Source organism: Akebia trifoliata, chromosome 5, assembly GCF_017979445.1.
Source record: "Akebia trifoliata isolate Shusen 1 chromosome 5, ASM1797944v1, whole genome shotgun sequence".
NCBI classification, from domain to species: Eukaryota; Viridiplantae; Streptophyta; class Magnoliopsida; order Ranunculales; family Lardizabalaceae; genus Akebia; species Akebia trifoliata.
In genome coordinates, this window is record NC_141379.1 from 4200598 (window position 1) to 4222715 (window position 22118).

Consider the following 22118-nt stretch of genomic DNA (forward strand, 5'->3'; position numbering starts at 1 on the left):
TGGAAACCATAGATCTACTCTCCTTGGGATACAAAACTACACCTTTTTATGGGGAACCGTAGTTCTATATCTCAACGAGAGCAAATCTACTGTTCCCAAGCCTGTCACATTAGCGGTGTCGATTGAGAATGCCCTGTTGGTAAGTCAGATTATCACGATGCAAATATTATACTTGAGGTTGAACACATTGGAATGATGGATTTTTAGCAAGAGATTGAAGATAGGGACATTTCAGTCAGTTCAATCGGTTGAGTAAATGGTTAGCACAAAATTACCCGTTAAATCTTTTTTTTTTTGTGCCAATTTTGTTAAAAAAAATTATTTCAATATCAAATTGGGATGTAACAATGTATGTAATTGCCGCAAAGTTACTAACTTGCTAAATTGATTAAAGTTTGTAAACTTAGCCTTACAGTACTGAATCAAAATCTGTCTTCACCTATTAATTACGAGTCTTGATAATCTAACTCACTTTTTGTATGCTCCCTTTACAAAATCATACAAAACCATAAAGATATGTCCTTGTGTATCTTGAAGCAAAGGATCAACGGTTCTGTAGTGTCATTATAGTGTACTTGATTATTTGGTTCAACAGAGTAGTTTAATAACTAGGGTGATTTATCAAAACATGAGCTGAAAAATTTACCAAAGTGGCACATTGTTCATTATAATTTCAAAATCAGTAATTTTTTGTTTTCTGAATTAAAATTTTATAAAATAGAATTTTTTTAAACTGTTTTAGTATTGAATAGGAATTTTTTCTTCACTTTAATAAAAGATATTTTAATTTTGAAAATGATAAAGAAGAACAGTTTCCTCGTATGGAAAATTTTCAACTTGGGCTTTCTTTTTGAGAATTTTTCCTAATAACTATTCTCAGTTCTGGCTTTACATGGATGCCACGTACACAAAACGTCAGGCAATTCCGTGTTTTTGTGTACGTGGTAGTCCTTGTATCGACAGCCGGATCAATTTCGTCCAGCTCAGACGCACAGCATGTGCACTGAAAAGACATATATACAGATTCCAATTTCTAACGAAAGGCAGCTTAGACATATATACAGATTCCAATTTCTAACGAAAGGCAGCTTTTAAGCAAATCTGTTGTAGAAAAGTACAATTGACCGTGATTCCCCAATCAGGAACCTTTATAGATTTAGATTTTTTGAGAAATAAATGTGCCAAAAAGTCGTTTTCTCTCATGGATGATATATTTATTTATAAGAAGAAGAAACAAAGCAAAACACAAACAACACAAGAAACTAACTATAGAAATTATTGACAGTAGAGATGAAAGAAAATGGTGGTGGGGTTGGGTATATTAGAGATGATCAGATTGATTTGAAAAGATTGGATGAGCAGCTTGAGAAGCATATAAGTAAAGCAAAGACTATGGAGGAAGAGAAGAATAAAAAGAAGAAAGAGAAGGAAGAGGAGAAGGTTAGTAGGGAAGAGTGGGAGATTGATCCAAGTAAGCTTATTATTAAGGGTGTTATTGCTAAAGGCGGCTTTGGTACCGTTCACAGAGGCGTTTACGATGGCCAAGATGTCGCCGGTAAGATCAATATAGATAGATAGAGAGACCCTTGTGTTCTGTTTTCTATGCTTTATGTTATGTTCCTTTAGTACCCTTGCTTTCCCTTCTCATTATATTTCTTCCCTTTTTTTTTTTTTTTTTTTTGTGGATTAATTTGAAGTTATCAGTGGTTTCTTAGTATACCAAGAAAGTTTGTGGGTACCCATTTGGATTTACTTAACAGATGTGTTTTAAGTTTGGATGCCTACTTGTATTTTTTTAAAATATTTAAATCTTTATTTTTTCCATATTTAGAACTTTTATTTATGGGGAGTGTTTGGAGGCCTTAAAGAGAGTCCAGCATTGTGCCAAACATTTTTCAAAACATGACTTAGAAACTTCCGAATGAGCTGATTTTTTGTGAGGATGATCTCTACGGTGAAGAGATCATCCTCACCAAAAATCAGATCATTTAGAAACTTCTAACCTGAGTTTACAAGTTGAAGAATTGTGGACCGTCCAATTTTTGTAATTCACTTTTGATGGGGTTATAAGTTTCAGAACGGGCTGATTTTTGGTGAGGATGATCTCCTCATTATATAGATCATCCTCAGAAAAAATCATCACATTCCAAAACTTTTAAGCCATGTTTTAAAAAATGTTTTGCACAATGTTTGGCTCACTTTAAGGCATCCGAACGCCACCCTTTATTTATATATAGCTAGTTGAGTTATATATATATATATATATATATTTGGCATCAAGAAGGATAATTAGTATTTTAATGGGTGATCAGGTAGATAAATATGTACATTTGGTTAACAAAGAATTTCTAAGTGGTTTCGTATTTTATTTGGTTTGCTGTTGATGTCCCTTCAATTATTTTAGGCCTTTGTATTGTTTACTGTGAAATGGGTCATTGATCTTGCTCTTGTTATATTTCTTCATGTTCTCAATCTTAATTCTTATCTTCTATTTGAACATTTTTTCCCAAATAAGGTTTTTTTTTTTTTGAGTTCTATTGATTGGTTTAATATGTAGTTCTTGTGGATCCAATTATATGAAATCTATGATTCACAAGATTGGGTTGATTTGGCAAGTAAGTAGGTGTAATTTCTGCAATTCTAGTGTGTTGTATTTCTTTTCCTAAACTTTCAATTTGATCTTAATTATCCAAAGTCTCATAAGGCAGGCTTTTACCCTGGCATTTGAATCGAAAGAGGCCAATCCGAAAGTGAAATTTTATGATGCCAACAGAATTGCAAATTTAGAATTTTTATTTATTTTGTTTCTGAATTTACCGAACTCTATGATCTCGTATCTTCAATAGTGTTGAGTACCCTTTCTTTTTTATAATCTTCAGTTAAAATGCTTGACTGGGGAGAAGAAGATCATAGGACGGAAGCTGAAGTTGCTTCAATTAAAGCAGCTTTTACTCAAGAAGTTGCAGTTTGGCATAAACTTGATCATCCTAATGTAACGAAAGTAATCTTCTTCTATTTTCTGGAATTCCTTTCCTTTTTTTGTTCCTTAGTAAATTTAAGAAGCAAAGGTTCATGGGCATGCCAGTTTTAGCACAATAACATTTTATAGCTATCTTTAGAACTATGATTCTTAATTTGAATACGTTTAGATCCTAATCTAATTTTAGAACAAATGTATAAGAGGAGTTTGATCCTTTTTCCTATGTAATTATGTATTACAAAGACCAAAAGCAAACCCATTGCGACAAAAATAGTTTTTACAATCTTGCCTATCTTACTAGCTCTTAAGTAACTTCGGTATTTCTCGAAGATGAGTTTGAATACCGGCTTTTATTACTCTAGAGTGATAAGCCTAGCTCTTGACTAGCCCGAAGGAGAAATCAAGTAATTGGCTTTAGCTAAGTAAGTTACTATTAGCTGTTCTTAAGAGCTCTTACAAGGGCCAAGTCAGTCCTGAAACCAGATTGATGTAGGACAAGTAGCAGAATCATGGGGACATTGAGATCCATTCTTAAATGAATATATTGAGATCTTCAAGATCCAAAGCTATGCTGTGGACTTCTTATGCCTAATTCCTTCGTTCACACCTTTTTCTAGGCAATTTTCTCATTTGAGAAAAGTTTTTGTTTTGGTAATAACTTTGGTTGTAGAAGTCAGAATTATGTACCGTTGATTCTGCCTTACTTCTAAGTTTAAGTAGTATCTATTTCCATGCTTAGTTTGTTTTTATAATTTTTAATAATTTTTTCTGTTTTTAGTCATTTTCTTGTTTTTTTTTTTTTTATAATTTTTGTTTTGGTAATAACTTTGGTTATAATTTGGATATTACTCGGATACTGACTCTAACAAGCATGTCAAACCTCCATTTTCAGTTTATAGGGGCTACTATGGGCAATTCAGTGATAAACATACAAACCAACAGTGGTCTCTTCAGTATGCCAATCAATGTTTGCTGTGTAGTTGTTGAATATCTTGCTGGGGGCACGCTAAAATCTTACCTCATAAAGAACCGAAGAAGGAAGCTAGCATTCAGCATTGTTGTCCAACTAGCACTAGATCTTGCACGAGGGTCGAACTCCTCTACTTTCCATACTTTTTTTATTCAATTTTAAATTTTATTTTATATTATTTGTGGTTCTACAGTTCAAGAACTTGAAAATCAGAAATCGATTCTTCTCTCATTTTTGTAGGTTGAGTTACCTTCACTCGAAAAAGATTGTCCACAGAGACGTGAAGACAGAGAACATGCTTCTTGATAAGACACGAACTGTAAAAATAGCGGACTTTGGGGTTGCTCGTGTCGAAGCTCAAAATCCTAAAGACATGACAGGCGAGACGGGGACCCTTGGTTACATGGCTCCCGAGGTATACAACCTATCTGATTTCTAGTTGAAACTATGTCACAACCGATATGATTATTGCATATGAGTCTTTTGCTAAGTACAATTTACAGGTTCTCGCTTGAAGTTCGGAAAACTCTCTCTACACAACTACAATTGTAAATTTATTGTAAAACACATGGAGACTCTCACACCTTATTTTACAACAGTGAGGGAATTCAGATAGTTTTATCCTTCAAATCAAGTACTCTTTTACCCTTACACTATGATGGATTTGAAAACTTTCTCAAATTAGGATTCAAGAAAAAAAAAAGATTAAAGGATGTGGTACCCAGTTTTTCTCTCACCCTCTCTAAAAGTTGGGATATTATGTAAAGTTGAGTATAGAGTGTTAAAGTGCATATTTTCCTCCACTCTCGGATGTGTCATTCCCAAGTTAAGCCCCGTGACCCTCTTATATCATATTCTCCCTTTCCAACAGATTGGCCTTTTGGAATAGTAGGTTGGTTAACATGGTATCAGAGTGCTAGATTCATGTAGGTCACGGTTCGATTCTTTTGACCCTTATAGGTGATGGGGAGTGTTGAGCGTATATTTTTCTCCACTCTTGGGTGCGTCATACCCCAGCTAAGCCTCGTGACCCTCTTACATTCTTAGTTCTCCCCCTCTCCAACAGATATATAGGTCTTTTGGAATAGTTGGTTTGTTAGCATAGAGAGAGGTTCTTGAAGTTCAGGGAGAGAATCTGTAAATTGGAATCGGTTAATTGAACTTTACTCCTCCATTCGATTTTGTCTAAGACCATGTCTTCTGTTATTGAAATGTGTTCATATCTGCTCTTTCTACCACAATTTACGTTCATTTGGGTCTTCCTCTAAGCCCTTTTATGACCTTCAAGTAGCACTTTGAAGATCCTCGGATGTATTTTGCTTGGCATGATATATTATTTTTCTTTAAATTCTCATAATCTTGTTTATTCTAAGTAATCACCAATGATTCAGGTTAATTGATGGATTACAGGTCATCAGTGGCAACCCATATAATAGGAAATGTGACGTGTACAGCTTTGGCATATGTTTGTGGGAGCTTTATTGCTGTGACATGCCTTATCCTGATCTCACTTTCACGGAAATGACATCCGATGTTGTCTGCCAGGTAACTAAAATCCTACTTGCATTGTTTGAAAATATTTTCACTGCAAGTGTTTGAAAATGCATTAAAAATTGAACTTGAACTGGAAACTTCAGAGTCTGAGGCCAGAGATACCACGCTGTTGTCCTTGCTCTCTAGCAAATGTAATGAAGCGATGCTGGGATTCAAACCCGAAAAAGCGGCCGGAGATGGATGAAGTGGTATCCATGTTGGAAGCCATCGATACTTCAAAGGGTGGAGGTATGATCCCTATCGATCAACGTCAAGGTTGTTTTTTCTTCAGCAGGTACCGAGGGCCTTGAAAGAACTGTTCTATCTTAAGAGAGTAGTGAAGATTGGGATATAATGCTCAGGGTATGTGGATTTATATTTATGAAATATGAAAATTTCAAAGCTAAGAAGATCTGTTGGTGGTGGGTATAAGGCTGTGTGTGTGTGTGTGTGTGTGATTGTAAGAATAGCTTCTATATCCCATTTGTTATGATGTGATGATCTAATCTCATTGGTAAGTGAATTGGAAGTTGTTTCTTTTTAACTATCCGTACATGCATGTGAATTGGAAACTGTTTGTAGTTTTTGATTAAAAAAGTTTCAGAAATCTTTATAAAAAATTATCCCTGTGATTAACATATGAATTTTAGTATCTTTATAAAAAGAGTCGTGATACACTGCCCGGGTTGGACACTGTGTTCAACACTGCGCTGAATGTGGCAGTGCACAAATGACCATAGATTTCTTTCCTCTAGATACAAGTTAAAAAAATCAACAGTTTGATAATCCAACACAGTGTCTAACGCAGGCAGTCCATCAATTTACTAATAAAAAATATAAATAAAGAAAAGTCATGGAAAACTTATCGGATAAGATGCAAGGCTCGTGATTAACATATATTCCTTAAAGGGTTAATAGCCTCTCCTAGGTTGAAATATTTGATATTGTAAGGCCCTCAAAGCAGATCTCCTGAGTTACAATGACGATATCCCTCCTAAGGCATGCAACACTTCAATAATGGTGAGAATAACCTCAACAAATGATTTTATCCTTCAAGAAATTGATAAAAGATAAGAATAATGCTAAAGTGACTTTCTACGACACTGCACCGTGGAGGTGTGCATAGAGTCATGTATTCTTTTCCTCTAGATATGGGTGAAAACATCTATGCTTCCGTGCATACAACGACATCAACTCAGTGTTGAATGCAGTGTCCTGCACAGTCACTCTAACATGGTTCAAAAGATAAAGAATCAAAATCATGTAATGTGTCCTGTTCCTATTTGATGTCTATGTGCCAAGTTTGGTTGGAGTTGAAAACACATTGGGCTTCTAACCTAGTCATTCTCTATATTGCATGCAACCCGAAGTATTTAATCACCAACAAAAAAACATGCCACATAGATACCGTATGTTACTAAAGGAAAGGGAAACCATTTTTTTTTATTATCACGACTCAAAGATAAAATAGCTAAGGAATGTGAATGAAACGGACAAAATGACCCACCGAGGGTAAGTTGAGATGGTACAGAGTGACGGTGTTTGCTCCTCAGGTCATGTCTTCGAATCTCTACCTGCCCCTCCACATAAATGTGACTACTTAAATACCGTAATACGTGACAGGGTGTTGGATGGGGCGTGCGCCCTAGGTAGATTAGTCCTCACCAAAGGTGGGGATACTCCCTGGGCTACAAAAAAAAATTGACATAATGTGGCATATAACAATGCATATGAAAACATATAGTGCATTTTCCCCCAAAGATGCCAATAGAGGCATACCCAAACCAATCTCATCCAAAAGAGTATAAAAGTGTATGCAATATATCTTATACATATGCTATATGTGCCTCTAACAAATAAAGAAAAACTATCCAACAAATATGAGTACAATGAAAGGAAAATGGTAGACTGGTTAAAAGAAAATTAAATACTAAATGATTTCTATTTAAAAGAAATAAGACCATTCATGAAGCCTATGGTGAAAAAATGCTTTACTCCAACCAACTATGTGCCAGGAATTAGGGATGTCTAAAGATTGAATTTTTTGGTTCTAGTTCTAATGTATTGATACCTATTATATACAATAGCTCACATGATGACTTAGATGTTTTTTATTTGGTATTGACTTCTTCTTCCTTTTCCTCTTCATCTCTCTCTATATTCATCTCCTTTTGAGTTTTGTGAGAAGTTGAATTAATGGATTTTTTTTTTTTTAATGCATTTCATCACTATAGAAGATGGAAAAATCATTATTAAAAGCTTCAAAGTAGCGATTTCAAATCGAAGAAATCAGGAACTTTTTATAGATTTTGTTCGATAAGTTCAAATTGAACTTGTTTTAGCTGATTTAGTAGGTACCCATCGAACATTACAAAATCAATTCAATATGTACTGGCATACTGAACACAAAGATTTACAATAGAAAGTTTTGTTAGGTACATATCTACCATACATTACAAAGCAAATTTGATATGTACCAATAGAACATAAATTTTTCATGTAAAGCTTTGTAATCGGAAGCCAATACCGAATCTTTATGTATCGGTAGGTAGGTACCTATCGAACATTGCAAAAATGATTCGGTACTGGCATACCAAATTGAAAATTTCACTCGATTGATTTTTGAAGTGTTAGGATGAATTAAAATGTTATATCAAAGAAGGAGAAGGCCTTCATTGAAACTTTTCTAGATGCAAAGAAGAAGAATAACAAGAAGAACGAGAGAGAGTGAAGATCAGGGGCAAAGTCGGGATTTTCTTGTAGTGGGGGCAAACTATAGTTGCCCGATAAGGTTGAGGAACATGAAGATGAGTGGTTTTGAGGCAAAAACTCATGGATTTTTCGTTAAAGGTTGTAGAAAAGGGCATTTAGGTCATTTCTTATTATTCTATGAGAAAAAACCTAAGTCAAGGAACAATGTCATCAATGAGAGTGGAGGCAACTACTAAATATTAATCAAGTAGAATGGTTCTAATAAACCCAAAAACTTGTGTTAAATGAAGGCATTTACTAAAGTTTGTGATGGCAAACTCAAAATATATCAAATCCTTAAGAGGAGAATCTAATTTTATTTTAAATTTGAGGGGGCAAGTGCCTTCATTGCCTCCATTGTAAATCCACCTTTGATGAAAATGGTAAGATGGTTAAAACTTCTCATTTGATAGAATAGATGGTGAAGATGGTAGGTTATAGAGTAATACGACAGGGGCATTTCAGTCTTTTATCTTTGTTTTTTTATAAAAGAAATTACTTGAGTGGACACCAAGAGAGGAAATGGTGGGCGCCAATAGAATGACTCTAATATTTATTCTTATAATGAGATAAAGGTGGATATCGTTTATATCAAAACCCACATTAAATGAATTTTTTAAATTACAAAAATACCCTTACATATTACCTGTACCATGAGTGGCTAACTATGTATTTTAATTAAAATACCCTTACATCTAGGTTTTTCAAAAGAATCTTTCATGCCCTTCTCTGACATAAATATTCGTTCATATCCAGGGTTAATATTCGTTCTTATCCTGGATTTTGTAAAACGGCAAGACTGTTCTTTTTAATCCCCTCTCACAGGCGCACTCCCTCCATCAACCAACTCCTTTGGCAAAGAGTGAAGTACTAGGTCTTTTTTATTGATCAACCAAAGTTGTAATTAAGAAGAACAACCAACAAATCATAGTTCTCTCTTGATCGCCATATCTAAGTTTGTAGTCTTCAAAAGGTATGATATCTCTTCCATCGTTCTCTTTCTTCTTTTAGTTCAATTATTTCTTTAGATTCTGTATTTTGATTTTCGATTTGATTTAATTTAAGACTCCTAAGATGTCAAGTGGATTTTCCTTCCTATTTCCCTTCAATTTCTATTTTAGGGTTTCATTGATGTACAAATTAGGCATTCTCTATCATATTAAGAGATAATCTCACATGTTTAGACACAAATATTACATTTTACAAACATCAACTTTGATCGATGACTTGTAGTCATTAACCATAGTCTTAGGTAACCATGATAAAAGAAAAGAAAAAAAAAAAAACTCAAATCGAACAATAAAATTCATCTTAACCAACGAGTGTTGAGTGTAGTAACTAGAACTCCTACCAAAAAGGGAGAGGTCTTGAATTCAAACCCTCTCATTGACCAGTCACAAGGATTTGTCTTGGCTTATATGGGATGTGTGTGTGTGTGTGTGTGTGTGTGTGTGTGTGTGTGTGTGTGTGTGTGGAGGGATTTGGCGAGATGATGCTCTAAGACACAAAACGGGTACTTTTGTTTAACATTTAAGTTTCCTCACTATATATGCGTTCTGGCGCCATGACTACATTCGAACTCCAACGTATCTATTCCTCCAAAGCTCCTCTAATGGCAGCCTCCGGCGTCCTCTCCTGTAACACCCCCCCCCCCCCCCCCCCCCCCTCCTCCTTTTTTTTTTTTCTTTTTTGATAAGTTCCTCTCGTGTAACCCTAGAAAGAAAAATCAGAAATTTCAGAAAACCCTAACCCTTTCCTTGCTTCAATCCTTCGCACCGTCGTCCTCATAGTTTTGCCCCTTTTCAAATCGTAACTTTCGAAACCCTAATTTCCAGATCCATAAAATTCAGAATCATAATATTCAACCTACCTGGGAACTTTGTTTCGATCATGCTTCTTCGTCTTTCAAGCAGATCCGTCAGACCTTATGAGCAGATGTGCAATGGATTCCCTACAGTAACCAAGTTCAGATTGGACAATTATTTGATGGAGGTTCTGTTAATTTGGATATATTTGAGAAATTTTGGTGAAAATTTCAGAGATTATACAAATGATGTTCTTGGGTTTCTTCACCAAGCCCATCATCTTCAATGTCCCTAAAAACCTTATTTTGTTCTTGGGATTTGAAGGTCCAAGAAAATAAACTTATAAGGTTGAAGGGTATAAATGTAATCAAAGTTGGCGATTAATCGATAATTCATCAATTAATTAGTCGATTTGCTGATTGTATTGGCTGGTCCATTATTTGGCCATTTTTGTTTGGAAAAAATTGGAGAACTTTCTGATTGTGGGGCCACGCCTATTCATCAGGGGATGGGTACCTCCGCCAGGTTGGGTTTTTTCCTTTATTCTTATTTGATTGAAGGTTTATGTGTCTTTGAATTATAGATTTTGTGCATCTTTCTTTAACATCAACTTCCACTTCAAAACTTAGATAATATATTGTTCTTAGCCCAAATGAGTATTACATAATCTTGATTGCTTTTGAACGTGTTGGCTTTGTAAGTTGGTTAAATTTGTGAAGTTAATACTACAAACCTTGGTCAATGCCCATCTTCATTGCTTGTATATAAAAAATAAAATAAATAATTTTGATTGCGTCTTCTTGATATGGTTTTCAGGATTGTGTGTTCAATAAAACTTTTCAAAAATTTGATTATGGTTGACAAAAGAGATAAAAATAACATTAGTTTCTCTTCTGGTTGTAAAAAATTACAATTTTTTTGAGAGTCGTGATAATCTGACGCCCCTTTCTGACATACGCCCCCATCACAGAACCGTAGATCATTTGCCTCGGGATACACAAGAAAAGATTTATGGTTCTATGTATCCTGAGTCAAATGATCTACGGTTCTGTGATGGAGGCGCAGGGGGGCATCAGAAAATCATTCTTCTTTTTTAATGGTCCTATTAAGTGGAGTGAGAATTATGGTTGAGAGGATCCCATAGAGAATGTCAAAAAATCCTGTCGGCACTCTTCCTCTTGCAGGTCTTAAAGATCTCCCCTTTGTTGGTATGCTATATTCTCTTAGTTTTATAGAATATATTTTATGAGAAATCATTGTTGGGGAGAAGCTTCTTTCGTTTGTAACTTCAAATGACCCCTAATGGTTTGCAAAGTTCAATGTAATCTCCTAATGCCCACAACAACAGTATTTCAATCTTCCATGTTAAATTTTGCTTGCTTCTATCATTTTCTTCTTGTTTGGTAGATACAAGTATACTTCTGTTTTGGGCTTTTAACATGTTATTGATTTGAGCGACAGCTGACCGTATCTAAAAGTGAATGCTCATTATATCATCAATTTGTGTGATTGAGACATTTCAAGTCGAATATTGCACAAGTTCACAACTTAGAGCCTTGGATATCTTTTGAAGACTTGTTCAAGAAGATATATTTAAGGTAAGTTGATTTTATATTCCACAGTTTATAAAGTGGATGCTAGTTTTTTCTCTTTTTTTTTTTTTTTTTTTCATTTTCCCAGAATGTACTATCATCACTATTTTCTCTAGTTCCTAAGCCTTTCCCTGACAAGTTTGCATTTATTCGTACACAGCTATGGTTCACTCTGCCATTCCTCCAAATCCACCAGGATCAAGTGGCATGCTTCCACCATTGTCAGCACTTCCTTCAATTGTCCCTCCTGTTGTTAGGCAAGTTGAACCTATTGTTGCATCAACAGAGAGACCACATACTGCACTTTTTTTTGGCAAGATAGCTCCTACTGTGGACGACGATTTTATGCTTTCTCTTCTTTGGGTAGGTGGCTATTTTATGCAATCTTACATCCTATCTTTCTTTATGTTGCAACAATGAGGGGCTTTACTTTGTCTATGATGTACTTTATGCCCTCTATTCCGATGTTGTTTTACATTTGTGAATTCTAATGTCACCACTTGTTGTGAAGCTTTGTGGACCTGTCAAGAGCTGGAAACGTCCTCAAGATCCACGTGATGAAACTCCTAAAAGCTTTGGGTTCTGTGAATTTGAGTCTACAGAAGGGGTCCTTCGTGCACTTCGTCTGTTGCATAACTTGAATGTGGATGGGCAAGAGTTGGTGGTATGATTGATCTAATAAGTTCTTCCTTTCTGATTCTATGCCAAACTTTGATTTCTGATTCATGTTTCTTTTTTTTTTCCTTAAATTCTATAACTGATAACCTATCAAATTCCGCATCTGCATTTTGGTTCTTTTTATTGCGATTTCTGTTGGGAGTTCATTACATTCTTTTCCATTTTTCTATTGTTGGTAGGTTTTAAATATTGGCATTGTTTAGTTAATTGATAAGCTCTAAATATAGTAGGTATCAATATGATACTATTTGTGAAAAAATTATTAATATGCCATGATATGTATCAATGTGTCAGTTTTAAACATGTTTGAGGCGTATATGTATCAATGAGGGCGATGTTTAAGGAATGAAACCAATCATACCACCATATATGCTGAAAGAATCACACTTTGTTCATCAAATGCAATGAATCAATTAGATAAATTTCATTACACTATGTTTTATGTTTACATAAGTTAAAAATAGGATGTTTCTTGTAATAATGCTATCTTTTACAGTGCCTTTTCTTGTAATAATAGCATCTTTTACCACACCTTTACATGTAAGTAATGTTCTTGATACTTTAAATTTTCATTAAAGTTAAACTAGGAAGGGCATGATCAATGGTCGGATCTGAATACACAAATGATCTTTTTTAATGCATGATAATGTTGCAAAATTATTATAAACCTATATTTAGTGGTTTAGAAGGCATATTAGTTTGGTGTCAACATGGATTATGTGGTAAAAAGTTTAATAAGCTTCTCCTCTCTTTTGTTTTCTTTTCCGAAAATTGATTTAAACTCTTGTTTCTTTTAAAAATGGAAACTCAAACAATTGTTTTATGAACATAAGTATAAAAGAGCATATCTAATTCAGCTCCTTCATGCCTACTATAACTGGAAATTTGTATCGGTGACTTCAACTATTACCCCATTTCTATTAATAGGTTAGTAAGACACGATTTTTATTGGTTGTTGTGGCTATTACCTATGAAGGAAGATTTCATTTTGGAGTAACAGAAGTGTATTTACCTAAAATTACTGTTCTCTAGTGATATTCTACTTCCAATGTACGTTATTAATAGAATACTTTTGGATTCTTCTCTTTGTGTGCTGGTCTAACTGGTGTTTTCTACAGCTAAATGTTGATCAAGCAACAAAAGAATACCTTGAACGCTATGTAGAAAAGAAAACTGAGAGAGAGAAAGTCAAGAAAACTGAAACTGAAGGCACCAATAAAGAGGAAGAAAGTGAATCCCCTCCTGTAGAGGACTCCAAGGAGGAGAATATCATGGGGGATGAAGAAAGTCAGTTTAGTAGCCAAAACTTCGGTATTGTGACGGATGAAGATAAAGAAGCTGACAAAGATGCTTTGGAGAAGCTTAGAAATATGTTGGAAGAGCGGTTAAAGACCAAACCACTGTCCTCTACATTCACACAAACTCATGCCAATGGTTCTGTAAATTTGAACTCCGACGTTCCTACTACATCAAGAGATGAAAACTCAGATATGGATATAGTGGAAAGTGGTGAGTCTTGATTAGTGTTGGTACTCCTAGTACGAGTATGTTACCATTATATTATGGGAAATTTCCCAAAAAATTATAGGCATTTTTATTTATTCTGAAAGTGTCGACAAAGCTAGGACATAGTGTTGACACTTTGAGAACGATTTGTCAACAATATATGGTAGCTCTGTCAACACATGTAAAACTTTTGGTATTTTTGAACACTTCAGTAACTATTTGGGAAATTTCCCTTATATTATCATCATCATTGTTTTTTATTTTTTGTATTGCTGTTGTTATTTTTTAATGTACTACTCTTTGTTGTGGTTCCACTCACTATGTTTTGTTCAAATGGTGCAAGATGAAACCGATGATAAAAATGATGATGAGACGACAAGTGAAAACAAACCTTCCAGTGAGCATGATAGGCCTGAAACAAGCTTGCCAGATAGGGATATAAAGTGTCATGAGCATATTGTGCAAGACCTTAAATGGGAGAAGGAACGGGAACCAAAAAGATATGAGAGGCAAAGGGGGAGAGAACGATTTAGAAGAGAGAGTGAGCGAGGGGCCAATTTTCAAGATCCTGACTATATCTATCAGAAGTATCTTATGGAGTGGGAGTCTAGAGAGAGAAACAAAGAGTATCAATGGAAGCATGAGATGGACAGAGAGAAGGAAAGGGAGCGGGAGCGAAAGCGGTTGATCATGCGACAGGAGGAAGAGAGTGATGATGACTGTATTGTAAAAAGGAGGTATGGGAGGAAAAGGCAATGGGAAAGACAATGGGAAAAGGATGAGGATTTGTCTGACAGATTGAGAGAAGAGGAAGAAATTGCTGAAGCTAAGAGGAGAGAAATTGAGGAGCAAAAGCAGATTAAAGACGAACCCAATCTTGTGTCTGGTCAGTGATTCTGTTTATTGCTAATCAAGATATTATGTTTGTTACACATTTGTTTTTCTTTCCTTGTCTTTCTTTTTCTGTTATTGAGAATTTTTGAGATGTTTTAGACTTTTATTTAACAGGTGAGTCGATTATGAAAGATAGTACTGATAAGCTAAAGACAACAGAAAGCAAGAAGCTTTTGGAAGCTAGACGGTTGATTGAGACAATCCCGGCATCTAGGGATGAGTTATTCTCATATGAGATAAACTGGGAAATGTATGACAAGGTAAGGGGGAACAAAATCTGTATTTTCAGACTGCATTATTTTCAAATGTTCTTTACTTCATGCATTTTCTATTTTGGTTGATTACTTCGATTCTGTTCTGCTGCTCTACTCAACTACATGAATCCAAGTTTGACCACTTCAAGCTATTTGTATGATTTTCCTGTTGTGGTGGGTGGTTTTTGAAACATTGTTTTATGTGTTGTGTTTTGGACTGTAACAGCATGAGCTGGGCGAGATCATGAGAACATGGATCTCGAAGAAAATCCGAGAGTATCTTGGGGATGAAGAAACTAGGCTTGTCAGCTACATTACATCCCATTTAAATAAACATGTCCAAGCATCACAAATGCTGGACTTGCTTCAATCCATCTTTGATGATGATGATGATGAAGCAGATATGTTTGTGCGGAAGATGTGGAGGATACTCATCTATCAGATCAAAAAGGTAGAGACGGGCCCTGGTTTTGAAGCCGAAAGCCCAACATGAGTACTTTTTCTTCATCTCCTTGTTATTTTTTCAGTAATTGTAGAAGGAAAGATAGATGGAAAAGAATTATAATCATCTTCTTTTCAAACTGTGAATCAGTTAACATCAATTATCAAATACCATTTTTGTGTCCATCATAAATGGAATTATTTTTCTGCTGATTCCAAAATTTCTGTTTCCCCTCATTTTTCTTGTTGACGACATGCTTCTATTTGAATTTTATTTTTTCCATAAGCAAATATATTTTATTTTGTGGGATGCTTATTACAGCGAGTAGTGACCTCTGAACCATAGTCTGTGTGAGCATAGACACGGGTTATAGGTCATCTCGAGTCGAAGCATTAGGTTGAGGTGATTGACAACTTTGACTCTAAATTTTTGGAATTAGGCTTAAATGATATGTGGTGGTGGTTCCTGTAAATGGATGATTACTGTTGGTTTGTTCAAACTCATTGAAGAACCCTAAAGAATTTTGTCTTAATGTGAAACATCAAATGGTCACATTGGTTTATAAAAATTCTTAAGCCTAAATTCTATGGCCTTAATGAAGGAGACTCATATTTAGTTCTTGCTTCTTAGTTCTGACCCAACCCAAGCCTAAATTTTGCATACATCATACAATATAACTTTTAATTTTGTACTCGTTATAACTAACATTTTAGATGTTAAAGAAAGAGGGGTCATCATGCTTTTACGAATATATAAAACTATTGTCGTCGCTCACCACTACTATTAACAACATTTGGTCGGCCACCCTATTTCCCTCTCTTTTGCAAGTTCATAAACACCCAAACCATCATCCACCCGCATTGTATTTTCTGTCACCAACCTACCACCACCACTCCTGTTGGTCACCGATACCCCCCAACTATATATCCATCTCTCTCCCTCTCGCATGACAAGTTACAAATACACCTAAAACAATGAATCATCATCCACCAACCCTAACCCAGTCCATAAATTGGCCTAAATGTAGTCAAGCATAGCTAGAGTAGGCTTGGACATGGGGATTTTTTATTTTTTATTTTTATAACTTTTTTATGACCCAACCTATCCCATTGACAGCCCTAACCCCAACACACGTATCCATGTCATATGCTTAACACTTCCTTTACCAATGTATATACCAAACCCAACAAAATATTGACATTGAGTTGTTGGCCATACCTCACATCCCCTTGTCCCACATGACATCAAATGTCAACGCCTTATCTGCATGGGGCTCACTTTTTAAAAATAACTTCTTGTATATCAGAATGTGGTGTAGTTTTCATTTTACATCTTTACTACTATAATGAGAGAAGGTGGTGTAGCAGTCGTTCGGCACCAAAATTTGGATCTCACAAATGCCCCTAACCTTTACATTTAGACTTTATATAATTAAGGTCATTTTGGTCAAAACACAAGAAAATTACAACCCACGAATCACAACCTTATGATCACATTGGTTAGTTTTTTAAATTACAAAAAAATTCAATTTTTATCATGTAATCTTAAAAAAAAAACCTCTTTAATCAATATTTTAAATTACTAATAAGCCATTTTGATACATGTGCGTTTGCAATCACATTCCACCTTCTAGCCATTTTATAATTTTATTTGGAGAATAGTTTCACTATTTATCTTGTCAAAGAAAAAGTGTAGAAAGTTTTCTCAATTTACAAATGATCATAATTGCAGCCAACTACACCAACTCATCATCTTTCTAGTCATCTCTTTCTTAGTTTTTCTTTAAAATTTTAAAGCTCACACCTTCCAATTTAAATTGTTTTTGTTATAAATCATTGCAAAGTTATCAACAAAATCTTTGCACTAATGTACTTAATAGTAAGAGTCATGATAAACTAACGCTCTAAAACCTGGTGCTTTTTGTACGCTCTCTAACATGACAGTACATAGAACCATAAATCTTTTTCTTCGAGTAACATAATCTAATTGTTACAAAGAGGGTTAGGTTTTAGATCGTCAGTTTATCATTAGTCTATTAATAAATATTCTATTTAAATATTATCTAATTGTTTAAATTTATATAAAATTCTATCGTAAAGAAAGAAATATCATCTTGTAACCTTAACCATGATGATAGAAAAGTAATATATATATATAATAAGTTTTCGATTATTTTTAATGATATTTTATTTCCACAGGACCACAACCACATTTACTTAGAGCATAACATGTTAATTGTTTGTTGGTGTCACCTGAATTAGGGGTGCTCTAGAAAAATATTAGTGTGGCGATTTTTATATCTAATTCTTATTTATAAAAGCAATGTCAACCTTAGTGACCCAATTCTTTTGTTAGGGGTGTCCTTCCCTCTCAAACTTAGCTTTAGTGTCTTGGGAACTAATCCTTTTCAAATACCCACTCGACAAACATGGAACCCACTCCCAAAATGTTGAAAACCTTCTCTTCAAGATGAATCTCATTTCATCTATCATATTCATCATTATTTTTAAATAGTTATTATTCGTGTATGTCGAAAAGCAATATTGCAATAAAATATTGGTGAGATTACAATTAGAAGTCAACATTATTGTAATGATGATGGCTCCTATAAAAAAATGATGTAATGATGAAAAAAAAAATTAAATATGGCAGTAATTTCATGATTAATTTGAAACCTTCAAAGTAGTTGGAGAAGCTTCAATCATTAAAAGATAAATTAATTATTGAAAAATAATTATATTGATCAAGAATTATCTAAAGTTAATTGGAGATGGTGAGTGGTATAGTAACACTAGTGAAAGTGAATAGCCAAATTATATAAATAATACAAAGAAATGTAACAAAATCATGGATATAGGGGCAAGTGAAAATATACCAACCACGAACCTTAGAAGGGGTGTCCTCAACTCCTAGGCCTTCTTGTTGCATTGCCAAGACCACATCTTGGGAGATGAGCTTAGCAATCATTTTAGTTGGTTTGAACTCATTTCTAAAGAGCCTTCTACGCATGGTAAACATAAACGTTAAAGGCCAGCTTCCTTATTTGGCTAGGAAGGTTTCTGTTCTTGGTGGCATTGACAACCTAATGGATTTCCTGTTGCCAATTCATGTTTTCTCTATTGATCAAGCTCTTCTTCTGAATAGTTTTCCATACCTCGAATGAGAAGTTGCAGCTCTAAAACAGATGCTCTTCATTCTCAGCAAAAGCTCTACAAAAGATGCTTAGGGAAGAAGCAAGGCATCCCCTCCTCATAAAGACATCTTGGGTCTTCAAGCCCCTACTCATCATCAGCCAAGTGATGGCACAGTGCCTGGGGACTCTCTGAGGAAACCAGATCAGAGTGTGCCAGCCCGCTTTTTGTTCGGTAACCTCGAAGGTGTTGTAAGCAGAGGCTCCAGAGAACACCCCTTTCGGATTTGGGCACTATATAACCTTATCTTCCTGGGAGGGATAAATATGGAACTCTGTGAGGCTGCTCCAAAGGTCTCAAGGTTTACAGTTGATTTGAGGGGTTCCCATTGGTTGTTCCTGATGAGACTGCTCACTTTGGCTTCCCTGTTGAGCTGAGGGTCAAGTTGTAAGTCATCCTCGAACCTGTCTAGGAGGACACCATCTGGGTGCCAAGGATCATGCCACAAACACTATGTGAAAACTGAAAATTTTGACAAGAAAATTCAACGGATCAAAGCCCACAAATTTTGATGGCCTATGGCCATTGAAATTTTTGATGATCCCGAATTCGACGGCTTAGAGTCGTCAAATTTTATGAAATTCGACTGCCTTGGGCCATCAAATATAGGCTTTTTTCACATTGTGAAAAAGGTTTGGCATCCATCTCCAAGGTCATGAACTATACTCTCCTTCACAAGGTTCCTTATCTTGATGATATGCCTCCACATCTAGGAGGCATTCCTAGGCTCCCTCAAGGTCGAGAAGTGCTTCCCCTTAATAAGGTTCCCTTGGACCCATTTAACCCAAAGGTTATCTTTGTTGGTGGCTATAGACCAGACCTGTTTAGCAATCCCAGCACTATTCGAAAGGTCGATGTCCTTGAATCCAAGCCCTCCTTCATCCTTATGCTTAGCCATTCTCTTCCAACTAACGACGTGGTGCTTCCTTTGCATTGAGGGGCCAGCCCATATGAATCTTGTTAGAATCTTTTCAATTTCATGAGTAATTCTTTTGGGGAGCCTAAGAACACTAGTCCAATACACCTGGCTGCTGTTTAGCCTTGACTTAACTAGCTCTTGTCTCCCAGCTAAAGATAAGACCTAGCCTTCCACCCTTTGATTCTAGTTGTTATTCTCTCCACAAGAGGCTGACAGTCCTGATACTTCAATCTTGTTGTTGTCAAAGGAAGCCCCAGATACTTCATTGGAAAATGACCCTCCTTCATCGTGAGGATGTTAGACAGGTTCTCCTTCTCCCTAACTTGAATCCCCGAGAAAAACACATTACTTTTGCCTTCATTCATAGCCAAGCCAGTAGCCTTCTTGAACCAATCCAAGCTATTACTGATTGCCTTAGCAGATTTTTCATTGCCTTTAAGAAAATCATGAGATCATCTGCAAAAATCAAGTGAATTATCTCTGGTTTCTTACAGTAAGACATAAGGTCCAATTCCTTGCTTTTCCACCTAACTTGAAGGTCTTCCGACAATAGCTCCATAATCATCACAAAGAGGTAGCAAGACAGGGGATCACCTTGCCTTAGCCCCCTCCTTCCAAGAAAGTATCCTTTAAGGCTCCCATTAATGAAGATGGAGAACATAAGGGTAGACACACATCCCCACACCCAAGCTATAAAGTCTTCTCGAAAGTTCATAATTTCCACACTGTTGATGACAGCCCCCCAAGTTATTGAGTCGTAGGCCTTTTGCATATCCACCTTGGCAACACACTTTGGAGTTCTCTAATTTATGTGGAAGTTTCTAACAATCTAGGGAGAGCATGATGTTATCTCTATTGGAAATAAGAATGTTTTCTGTTTTTCTTATTTTATTTCTTTGTAAGTTTACATCCATTTACTCTTTCATAATGAGACTTGATAATTACTTTTCTGCAATTCTTCTTGGTATCAAAGCCCTAGAGGACACCTCTTCGATTTTTGGGATCTTGAAGTCTCCTCTCTCTTCTTCCTTCACCAACACCTTTAGATCTTGAGACCTATTAACCTAACAGCAGCTTCGTTAGAAGGTCTCTCCTTCGGGGGTTTTTTTTCTTTTGATTCTTATTCCCTTAATTGCATGTTGCAATAAGGATTTTATCAATTTTTTCATATGCTACAATAGATTTTTGCATTGTGTTTTTGTCCTACAATAGAGTTTTCTATCTTTCATAGGCTATTTGATTCGATTTTTGCCTTTGATAGGGTTTCTACCCTTGTTGCTTCCATACAAGAGTGTTTCTAGGTGGTACGACAGAACGGTTGGATTGTGTGAGGGACTACGACAGCAACTTGGCCCCTTTTCTGACCCACGATAACAACAAAGGAAGCTGATTTGTCGTAATTTCGACGTGGCTCCTTGGTAATTTTTCGACTACAACAATTTTTTGTGTGTGTGTCTAGGACCACAATGATCTCCCTTCAAATCAAAGTTTTGACTGTTTTGTTCGTAGTAAGCAATGACATCACATCAAGAGACTAAGGACTTCAATACCATTTTTGGAACAAACCTCTCAACCCAAAACATTACTATATCCCATTGGATGGTTGGAATTTTTAGTCCTGGTCTTGGCCAGTTAGACTTTATTTGGGGAGTTGAGGAAAACCTAGATTGCTTTTGGGCATTATTAATAAGCTGCCTCTTACTGATCCTAAAATTGAACTATAAGAGATTGACAATTGTATTATCCTTAAATGACTTTTTAACTCCATGAAGCAGTGTATCTACACCATGTTTATGTATCATGAGACTATCTCTTCGTTGTGGTCAGCCCTCACTCAGACATATGTGCATGCTCGAAATGACTCGAGAATTTACGAGTTTTATTGAGACATTGCCCAAACTAACTAGGAGACTCAAAGTGTAGCTAATTACTTTGGATTCCTTTAGTTTCATTGAGAGGAGCTTTCTCACTATGAGTCTATGACTGAACTATCTGTAGAGACAGGTAGGTTTGTGGTTACGCGAATTGCTAGACACCAGACATATCAGTTTCTCACGGGTTGGTATACTACGAAGACATTAATGGTCATCACGTCCGCAACCTCTTCACTAGACAGGTAGGTTTGTGGTTCACGTTTAATGAAAAACTCAGATTCAAAAGAACAAATTAAAAACAAAATTACATTTTGAACTTGATTGATGTTACACTGATTTCCTTCGATACCGTGTTCAACGCGGAAGCGTATCGGCTGTATCACACAGTTACTAAATTGACGGGATTTGCACCCCCCCTGCGCGCGCATACGCATTAAGGATATTTTGGACCAATGGATCAAATCCTTCTTGAGCCCATGGGCCCCTTGTGCGCGTGCGTGGACTTATCCAAGTCTCTCTCTCATATACACTTAAGTGATATAAGAAGTTCTATATAAGAACTAGACAATTTTCTTATTCTTATCCGATGTGGGACTAAAGAGTTTCTCTTATAAACTCAATAATCTTATAAACCACATACAACAAACCATGGCTAATAGGGGTTCTTTGGAGCTGATTTGTCATTCACCCATAATGGATTTTTGACAACTTAAAACATGAAACTATTCT

General features: G+C 35.7%; 2 protein-coding genes across 4 annotated transcripts; both read left to right on the forward strand.

The window, feature by feature from the left end:
- Positions 1 to 1290: 1290 nt before the first annotated feature.
- LOC147401102 (serine/threonine-protein kinase 54-like) lies at positions 1291 to 5922 on the forward strand. Its single transcript, XM_086441556.1, has 6 exons — positions 1291 to 1555; positions 2880 to 3001; positions 3873 to 4069; positions 4191 to 4365; positions 5361 to 5495; positions 5588 to 5922. The coding sequence occupies exons 1-6, from the start codon at positions 1291 to 1293 to the stop codon at positions 5792 to 5794; spliced, it is 1101 nt and encodes a 366-aa protein (XP_086297682.1). The 3' UTR covers positions 5795 to 5922.
- A 3085-nt stretch (positions 5923 to 9007) lies between these two features.
- Positions 9008 to 15790, forward strand: LOC147401103 (RNA-binding motif protein 25-like). Of its 3 annotated transcripts, XM_086442244.1 has the most exons (8): positions 9009 to 9207; positions 11501 to 11637; positions 11792 to 11994; positions 12143 to 12295; positions 13428 to 13818; positions 14159 to 14701; positions 14824 to 14969; positions 15190 to 15790. In XM_086442244.1, exons 3-8 carry the CDS (start codon positions 11794 to 11796, stop codon positions 15454 to 15456), a joined length of 1701 nt encoding a protein of 566 aa, XP_086298370.1. In that variant the 5' UTR covers positions 9009 to 9207; positions 11501 to 11637; positions 11792 to 11793; the 3' UTR covers positions 15457 to 15790. The 3 variants fall into 3 exon arrangements, with proteins under 3 accessions (XP_086298372.1, XP_086298370.1, XP_086298371.1); XM_086442246.1 differs by lacking the exon at positions 11501 to 11637 and having other exon boundaries at positions 9008 to 9207; XM_086442245.1 differs by lacking the exons at positions 9009 to 9207; positions 11501 to 11637 and adding an exon at positions 9683 to 10564.
- Positions 15791 to 22118: the final 6328 nt, after the last annotated feature.

Excerpts from the sequence above, each read along its gene's own strand:
- LOC147401103 (XM_086442246.1), top strand. The coding sequence starts at position 11,794 with ATGGTTCACTCTGCCATTCCTCCAAATCCACCAGGATCAAGTGGCATG. Across the intron at positions 11,995-12,142 it reads TTATGCTTTCTCTTCTTTGG|CTTTGTGGACCTGTCAAGAG; the intron begins GTAGGTGGCTAT and ends CTTGTTGTGAAG. Across the intron at positions 12,296-13,427 it reads TGGATGGGCAAGAGTTGGTG|CTAAATGTTGATCAAGCAAC; the intron begins GTATGATTGATC and ends TGTTTTCTACAG.
- LOC147401102 (XM_086441556.1), top strand. The coding sequence starts at position 1,291 with ATGAAAGAAAATGGTGGTGGGGTTGGGTATATTAGAGATGATCAGATT. Across the intron at positions 4,070-4,190 it reads GCACTAGATCTTGCACGAGG|GTTGAGTTACCTTCACTCGA; the intron begins GTCGAACTCCTC and ends TCATTTTTGTAG. Across the intron at positions 4,366-5,360 it reads TTGGTTACATGGCTCCCGAG|GTCATCAGTGGCAACCCATA; the intron begins GTATACAACCTA and ends GATGGATTACAG.